The following is an 8,733-nucleotide window of genomic DNA, read 5'->3' on the forward strand; positions in this document are numbered from 1 at the left end:
GAGCGGAAGCGGTTCCAGATCTGCCACCTGCCAGCCTGCCCGCCGGACCGTCCCTCTTTCCGTCACACCCAGTGTAGCCACTTTGATGGCATGCTGTACAAGGGCAAGCTCCATAAATGGGTGCCTGTGCCCAATGATGGTGAGTTATGCTACCCACACGGATGTTGAGGCCCAGAGGTGAGGGATGTATGGACCGCAGTGACATCGGACCCTCAGGCCTTGGTGTCCCTGCTGTTGTCTGGGACAGCTGCTCATCTCCAGCTCCCCAGTCTGCGTGTGTGTCATGGAGGGCGCAGGGGTCTTCCTGGTGGCCTCTGTAATGCCTGCTCTTGGTGTCACTCCATGAGTCCTCCCCTTGCCCCATCAGACAACCCCTGTGAGCTGCACTGCCGGCCCTCCAACTCCTCCAATACAGAGAAGCTGAGGGATGCTGTGGTGGATGGCACCCCTTGCTACCAAGGCCGCGTCAGCCGTGACATCTGCCTCAACGGCATCTGTAAGGTATGCGGGAGAGGAAGAGGTTCTCCTAGTCCTGCTGGCAGGCCCTGGGCCCACTGCCAGGGCTTCCTGGCTTTCTCCAGGCTGCATCCGAGCCCCTGCCGTCTGACTTTTAAGACACAGCCTCTGTGCCCCACTGTCTCTGGCAATGGAGAGCCCACAGTTAACACCAACTNGTCAGTCACTATCACCTTACCCACTTTGTCTCCACCAGCTTCCTACTGCTTATCCCAGCGTGCCTACCTNTACAGCTCCAGCCATGAAAGCCTAGGTGGATGCAGGCAACTGCCTCCTCTCTCACTGGAAGGGGTTGGCAGNCTGGTCCTGGTGGTATGCTGGGCTCTGAGCCTGCAGATAGCACCGTGCTTCGTAATAGTTCTTCTGATTTCTAGTGCTTCCTGCTCTTNNNTGCCCAGGGCCCCGGCTACCTTCCTTACCTTGCTTCTTGCCTTTAAAGCTTGGGTTTAAAGGAGGCTGAAGAAAGAGGGGCTAACCCAGTGTCTTTGATAGTGAGTCCTATTTATAGAAAAATTCCACAGTGTGCCAGAGTCCACATTTATCTGTAGTCTTATGTGAGAGGCACGTCCTGCCTCCTGTCTCCTGGGATGTTCTTAACACTCTTAAGGCATGAAATGATGTCCCCCTCCCCCCTTCTCATCTAGAGAAACTGAGGCTCAGGGGAAAAAGAGCTCAGTCATCAGGCAGGATGACTGTGATAGGACTGGACCCAAGCAAAGGCTTTTGACCTCCTCCTATGGTCTCTCTCCTGAGCCCTGAGACATACTCAGGGGNTTGGCAGCCAGCACAAAGGGCCTCCTCTCTATTACAGAACGTGGGCTGCGACTTTGTGATTGACTCTGGTGCTGAGGAGGACCGCTGTGGCGTGTGCCGGGGGGATGGCTCTACTTGCCAGACTGTGAGCAGGACCTTCAAGGAGACTGAAGGCCAGGGTATGGTTGGGGCTGCTGGGCTGTGAATGTATGCTTGTAATCCTGTTGCCTGCCCCCGTGGTCCTCNGGTCCTCGTCTAGACTAGACATAGCACCAGAGCACTCCTTGTTTGACCAGGGTCCTAATCCTTACAGCAGTCAGTAAGTCCTTGTCACAAATGAGACCTGTCCTCTTAGGGGTTCTTCTGAGTGACTGTGAGTGGTGGGTAGACCTTTCTGAAGGCTGTTGTCTTCTGAAGTTTCAGTACCATGTCCCAGCCTTGAGGTCTGAGTTACACATATTGCTTAAGTGCCAACTGTGTGATTTAACTCTTGGGGGACACCTAGGTGAAGAGCTTACAGGTGACAGAATCTTCACTGTGACAAAGGCAGTAGGCTGTGTATTTCAGGGAGAGAAGGAAACACCAAGCTAGAAGGTCTGACCCTGGAAGTCAGGAAAGACAGGGAAGTCAGGGAAGGNTTCTCATAGGACGTGGAGAATGAGCCTAATGATGAATGACTCCAGAGATTGGGTGAGGAGATTCCCAGCTAGAGGCAAGCTTGTGGTACAGCCTGCCCGTGTAAGGCAGGTAGGCTGTGAGGCTATACTGCTGGGCTCCACAGCTTGTATTTCTTTCTAGAGCTGACTTGTATCCCCATAGGANCCCTATGCAGAACAACTAACCTACCTCAGTGCTTCATTTTCTCATCTGAAAAGTGGGTCTAACAACAGTGTCTTATGTCATGGAGTAGTGCGGGGCACACCCAAGAGCAGGGTTGCTTAATGGAAAAAGAGAAGTCAGGCTACCCATTGCAAGGAAAGGCCCCAGTGGCTTTCCAGGACAGGAGAGATGATGGATCAGGCTCAACTGATAATGATCAGTTCATTTTCCCAGTTTCCCAGACAGTGATGGTGAGCNATGAGCCATAGGGGAAGGATCTGTGGGCCCTTTCTGAAGCCTTGGTGACCCAGAGTGGATACAATACCTATATTTTTTTGGGGGAGGGGACTCAGAATAATGAACTGATGGTGTGGAGTTGTTGGCTTCAGCAGCAGAAGCAAGTGCAAGCAAGAAGGTGGGGGGGGGGGCAACTGACTGATTAACCCTGGGGACCAAACTGTACCACCCCTGCCTACAGGGTATGTGGATGTAGGGCTGATCCCAGCCGGAGCCAGAGAGATTCTTATTGAGGAGGTGGCTGAGGCTGCTAACTTCCTGGCCCTGCGGAGTGAGGACCCAGATAAGTACTTTCTCAATGGAGGCTGGACCATCCAGTGGAATGGAGACTACCGAGTGGCAGGCACTACCTTCACCTATGCACGAAAGGGCAACTGGGAGAATCTCACATCCCCAGGCCCCACCAGTGAGCCTGTCTGGATCCAGGTGCCTGCCTCTAGGGGCCAGGATGGGAGGAATAAATGGGGTGGCCCCAAGGTAGGATATCAAGGGGAAAACCTTAGGGCTCTGTAGGATCTGATTCTGAGCTATGCTCAGCTGCTGGGGTCTCTGAGTCCAAGTCTCAGTTTTCTCCTCTCTAGAGTAGGTCTCCAGTACAGCTTAGTTCACAGAGATGGCTGGAGATGACCCTAGGGGCAGGTTCTGAGCAGATAGAGAAGAGCCCCTGTGCTCACTGGCCCCCATTTGCCTGTCCCAGCTGCTGTTCCAGGAGAAGAACCCTGGGGTACACTACCAGTACACCATCCAGAGGGACAGCCACGATCAAGTCCGGCCACCTGAGTTCTCCTGGCATTATGGGCCCTGGAGCAAGTGCACGGTCACTTGTGGCACAGGTGAGACGCCACACTTGCGGAACCCCTTTGCTGAGCTTGCTCATGTCATATCACATGTGATGGCTACCGCGGGGCTTTGAAGCGGGTCTTGTTATTCATTTCCATTTTACAGAGTCAAAAGGCCTAAGACACCACTAAGAAGCAGCAGGGTGGGCCACCTACAGTATAGGGTGTCATGGAGGGAAGGCTGGGAGGACAGAGGAGGCCATGGAGGCCTGCCTTCACCCTGACAGAGACAGTGGAACCNTGTTTTGTGAGGTCTCTGCAGAGAGGTTGTGTGTATGTCTCTTGGGGCATCCTGGTGCTGGGCCCAGGCTGAATTCCCCATGGCTTCCAGGCATGCAGAGGCAGAGTTTATACTGCATGGAGAGGCAGGCCGGGGTGGTTGCCGAGGAATACTGTAACACTCTAAATCGGCCCGATGAACGCCAGAGGAAATGCAGTGAGGAGCCCTGTCCCCCCAGGTGAGCTTACTGTCCCCAACCAGACCTCCGATTCCTAGGCATCCTGCTCCTGCCTCTGCAGACCCTGTGGTAGCTCAGGAGAAGAGAAGGTGGCTTCTTTTCCCAAGTCCATGGACCTAGCTTGTTTCTGGAGTGCACTGGGCAGCCCATACCAGCCTAGATGCCCTTGATAACTTGTCTTTGGATCTCTGGATACCTTGTCCAGGTCCCAGGGGATAAGGGTTGTTGGTGGGAGTGAAGAGGGCTCTGCCACTGGGTTTCAGGGGCAGGGCACCAACTTGGGACTTGGCTTGCTGGGGCTTCTCCTCCATTCAGGTTTGTCTGCACCCCTTTGGCCTGGAGCCTTGTATGGCATGGGCATCTTTGCTCATGAACCTTGCTCATGATGGGTGCTCATGTCACCCTGTCACTGCTTGTGCCCCTTACCAGGTGGTGGGCAGGGGAGTGGCAGCCGTGTTCCCAATCCTGCGGGCCTGAAGGCGTCTCTCGCCGGGCTGTGTTCTGCATACGTAGTATGGGGCTGGATGAGCAGCGTGCTCTTGAGCTATCTGCCTGCGAACATCTTCCTCGTCCCCTGGCTGAAACCCCATGCAACCGTCATGTAATCTGTCCTTCCACTTGGGGTGTGGGGAACTGGTCTCAGGTAAGTGTAGAAGTGAAAGGGGACCTGCCTCTGGTACTACCATTGCCTGGAATCCTTACTGCTTGGTACCTGAAGTGGGAGGGAGCCTAGGGGGTATTCCTGGGACAACACTGTTCTCAGAGCCTTGGGGGTCAGGGATTCGTTGGCATGCTATGACTGTAAACTATCATCCTGAGGCGAGCATAGCCATAGAGGGCTGTCTGAGACTTCTGTCACTAAGACACCAGCAGCAGGCAGGTTCTGCCACCGTGCCCCAGCTTTCCCAGAAGCCCCATCTTGGCCTGAGCTGTGACCTCCTTTGCAGTGCTCTGTGACATGTGGAGCTGGCATTCGGCAACGAAGTGTCCTCTGCATCAACAACACTGATGTCCCCTGTGATGAAGCTGAGCGACCAATAACTGAGACCTTTTGTTTTCTGCAACCCTGCCAGTATCCCATGTACATAGTGGACACAGGTGCCTCTGGAAGCGGCTCCTCCAGCCCCGAGCTCTTCAATGAGGTTGACTTCATCCCGAACCAGCTGGCCCCACGACCTTCCCCAGCATCCTCACCCAAGCCGGTCAGCATCAGCAACGCTATTGATGAGGAGGAACTAGATCCGCCAGGGCCCGTGTTTGTGGATGATTTCTATTATGACTACAATTTCATTAACTTCCATGAAGACCTGTCCTATGGGTCCTTTGAAGAACCCCATCCAGACCTGGTTGATATTGGGGGTTGGACAGAACCACCTCACATCAGACCCACTGAATCCCCCTCAGACAGCCCAGTACCTACTGCAGGGGCTCTTGGAGCTGAGGAAGAAGACATTCAGGGATCTTGGTCTCCTAGCCCCTTACTCAGTGAGGCTAGCTATTCCCCATCAGTATTAGAGCAGACCTCCATCAACCCCTTGGCCAATTTCTTGACTGAGGAAGATACTCCCATGGGGGCCCCTGAACTTGGATTCCCCAGCTTGCCCTGGCCCCCTGCTTCAGTTGATGATATGATGACACCTGTTGTCCCTGGAAACCCTGATGAGTTGCTAGTGGAAGAAGATGAGCAGAGCCCGCCATCCACTCCATGGTCTGATAGGAACAAACTTTCTACAGATGGTAACCCCTTGGGTCATACATCCCCTGCCCTGCCCCAAAGCCCTATCCCCACACAGCCCTCTCCACCCTCCATCAGTCCTACCCAAGCTTCTCCGAGTCCTGATGTGGTAGAGGTGTCGACAGGATGGAATGCGGCCTGGGACCCTGTGCTAGAGGCTGACCAGAAGCCCGGACACGGTGAGCAGCCATCCACTGTGGAGGTGGCTTCTCCTCCACTTCTTCCCATGGCCACTGTGCCAGGCATCTGGGGCAGGGACAGCCCTCTTGAACCAGGAACTCCTACCTTTTCAAGCCCAGAACTGAGCTCACAGCACCTAAAAACTCTGACAGTGCCTGGGACCTTGCTTTTGACAGTACCAACTGACCTGAGGAGCCCGGAACCATCGGGCCAGCCACAGACCCCTAACCTTGAGGGAACCCAGAGCCCTGGGTTGCTGCCTACATCAGCTCGGGAGACTCAAACTAACAGTAGCAAGGATCCTGAGGTCCAGCCATTGCAGCCCAGCCTAGAGGAGGATGGTGCCCCCGCAGATTCACTGCCTGCCAGGAATGCCAGCTGGCAAGTAGGAAACTGGAGCCAGGTGAGTTGTGTAGAGCCAGGGATGGTGGGAACGTTTGAGCAGGACCCTGCGACTCAGTTTTGAGCAGAGCAAGACACAGCCCTGTTCATCCTTGGAGAGTGGCGTAATGGTTCCCGGGATGAGCCCACTGACAGCCATGATGGGCTGAGGCTCCACAAAGCAGGAAGAGTATTATCTCAGCTCTCAAATAGCCTTGAGCCTCAGTCTCCCAACTTTGAAATAGAAGGGCCCTCCCTCATCTGCTTGAGTCTTGAGTACTTAAAGGGCCATTCCTAGGCCACACGGAAGGGAGGCTTTAGAAAGGTCAGTAGCAGCTACAAATCAAGTGCTCACACTGGCCTGCATGCCCCAGAAATGGGAATCATACCTTAGCTAGCTGTATGGGTAAGGAAGGCCTCTTTCCATGGCTCCCAGACCCAGNGCTGCCTGGGAGGGTTGGACAGGTATAGCTGAGGCACAGCACGACTCCTCCAATGTTTCAACCATTGCCACCCTTCAAAGTCCCCTCTTTTGTTAGGGATCTCATAATAGTCTGAGTTGTATGGGAAAGAGATGACCAGTTCTCCTTNTCTAAATTGTCATTGTAAGAGGTCCATAGTCTGTGGGGAGAGAGGCAGGATGACATTCCTACCCATTTCACTGCATGGATTAGGGTCCAGACTTCCCTGGTGAGAAGCCACAGGATGGCAGGGTAGGTAGGTGGGCCTAGCTGGCCCTTGGGAGCAGGGATAGTTAACCGCTGGTGACATTTGACTTTTTTCTTTCACAGTCTTTTCGGGAGGTGGGCGGAGGAGTCTGTCTTGCACATAAAGATGCTGGTGGGTTTGAGGTGCTGGTGGGTGGGTGGGCTGCTGGGCTTACAGTATCTATGGTTCACAGTGTTCCACCACCTGTGGCCTGGGCGCCATCTGGAGGCTAGTGAGCTGCAGCTCTGGCAATGATGAGGACTGCACCCTCGCTAGCCGTCCCCAGCCTGCCCGCCATTGTCATCTGAGGCCCTGTGCTGCCTGGCGCGCGGGCAACTGGAGTAAGGTAAGCAGGGAGCCCTGGATCCTGTGGCTGTGGTTTGAAGACCAGCAGGGCAGGGTGAATATCATGCCACAGTCTGTACTCTGATCCAGTCCTGTTCTTATCCCTCTTGGAGTTCTTCATTCAGCATGGCCTGGCCCTGCTTGCGTTGCTGTACTTCCTTTGTGTTCGCACCACCCACCATTAGACTCTTCTCACCAGCTCACCCTAGTAATTCCATCTGTCTTGTCCCCTGGGTTTGCCACCTGGTGCCGAAGTCTACTGGGACTCTTTGGTCTAGGCCAGAAGGTTTAACCCTGCTTGCTGTAAGATAAACATCATGTTGCATTCATGCTGCGCATAGAATGTCTCTATGTGACTATTCTTTGCACTCCAGTGCTCTCGAAACTGTGGTGGAGGTTCCTCTACAAGGGATGTACAGTGTGTGGATACACGGGACCTCCGGCCACTGCGGCCCTTTCACTGCCAGCCCGGGCCTACCAAGCCACCCAACCGTCAGCTCTGTGGGACCCAGCCCTGCCTCCCCTGGTACACCTCCTCCTGGAGAGAGGTGAGGTCTGGGCCTGGGGAAGTGGGGACTGAGAACACCCTTGGACCCNGGCTATACTTGATGCCTCTCTGTTCTTCCAGTGTTCTGAGGCTTGTGGTGGTGGTGAACAGCAGCGTCTGGTGACATGTCCAGAGCCAGGCCTCTGTGAGGAGTCGCTGAGACCCAACAACAGCAGGCCCTGCAACACCCACCCCTGCACACAGTGGGTGGTAGGGCCCTGGGGTCAGGTGAGCAGGGTTACTTGTGGGGAGGANTTGGGAGCAACCCTTGGCAGATAGGCCCTGGTCCTNGGGCTTAGAAGGATGAGTTGTTGTGTGTGCTGTGTGCTGGTCTCTGGGGCCACTAAATATTCAGTTGTGCCCTGATCAAGTCCTTGTACTTTGCCAGGGAATATCAGATAGAGGAAAAGTGGCCATGCGGGGAAAGTCCTCTGAGGAGAGGACTTTGGGTTGACATCTAAAGGAGTCAGTGATGCTAAAGTGAGGGATAAAGAGAACAGCAAGTGCTGAGCCTGAGGCAGGAACAACGCGGTGTTCAGGGAATGGAGCAAAGACCACTCTGGCAGAAGAGAGTAGAGAGAGGCCCCACAGGACAGGGCAGGGCAGCTTGCTGCTGAGCCTACTGGGTGCTGACTGGTTCAAGAAGCTCATTGGGTGCTTGACCCACTGGCTGCTGAATGACTCTGGGCANGTGCTTTGCCTTGCTGAGCTGTTTTTTCCCCCTTCNTCTTTAAATTGGGGGCAGCATGGAGCGAGGAGTGGACAAATCTGAAGTGCAGAGCCTGTATTGTGCCAGCACAGATTAAACCCGAGAACAGGCTGACTCAGGGTGGGGACCACACCGGAGACACTCTTTCTCTCTCTGCTTGTAGCCACACCTTCTGTGTCTCATGGGTACCATGGTGCCTCATCTCAGGGTCTGCCTTCTCTGTGCAGGCATCCTGTGTGCGTTTTGCATCTCCTCTTATTTGTATCTTGCCCTCATTNCAAGAACAGATACCCCCCAGTGACAGTGGGGAGGTCAGCACTAGGCTCTAGTCAGGGATGGCTTCCTGGAGAGGGTGGTACTGTCCAGTGATGGGCAGTCCCTGACTGTGATGGCTGGTCCTGGAGACGTTCTCTCCTCTCTCCTGTGCAGTGCTCAGCCCCCTGTGG

General features: G+C 54.6%; 1 protein-coding gene across 1 annotated transcript in view; it reads left to right on the forward strand.

Annotated features, from left to right (window-relative positions):
- The window catches only part of Adamts7 (ADAM metallopeptidase with thrombospondin type 1 motif 7), a 38,247-nt gene that overhangs the window by 26,106 nt on the left and 3,408 nt on the right, over positions 1-8,733 (forward strand). Inside the window, exons 10-21 of the mRNA XM_029481977.1 lie at positions 4-139; positions 368-501; positions 1,328-1,448; positions 2,567-2,811; positions 3,083-3,218; positions 3,556-3,682; positions 4,112-4,325; positions 4,756-6,000; positions 6,880-7,032; positions 7,406-7,579; positions 7,660-7,806; positions 8,717-8,729. Of these exons, the coding sequence (XP_029337837.1) occupies positions 4-139; positions 368-501; positions 1,328-1,448; positions 2,567-2,811; positions 3,083-3,218; positions 3,556-3,682; positions 4,112-4,325; positions 4,756-6,000; positions 6,880-7,032; positions 7,406-7,579; positions 7,660-7,806; positions 8,717-8,729 (2,845 nt within the window). The remainder of the gene's footprint in view (positions 1-3; positions 140-367; positions 502-1,327; positions 1,449-2,566; positions 2,812-3,082; positions 3,219-3,555; positions 3,683-4,111; positions 4,326-4,755; positions 6,001-6,879; positions 7,033-7,405; positions 7,580-7,659; positions 7,807-8,716; positions 8,730-8,733) is intronic.

The sequence above is a fragment of the Mus caroli genome, chromosome 9 (assembly GCF_900094665.2).
Source record: "Mus caroli chromosome 9, CAROLI_EIJ_v1.1, whole genome shotgun sequence".
NCBI lineage: Eukaryota > Metazoa > Chordata > Mammalia > Rodentia > Muridae > Mus > Mus caroli.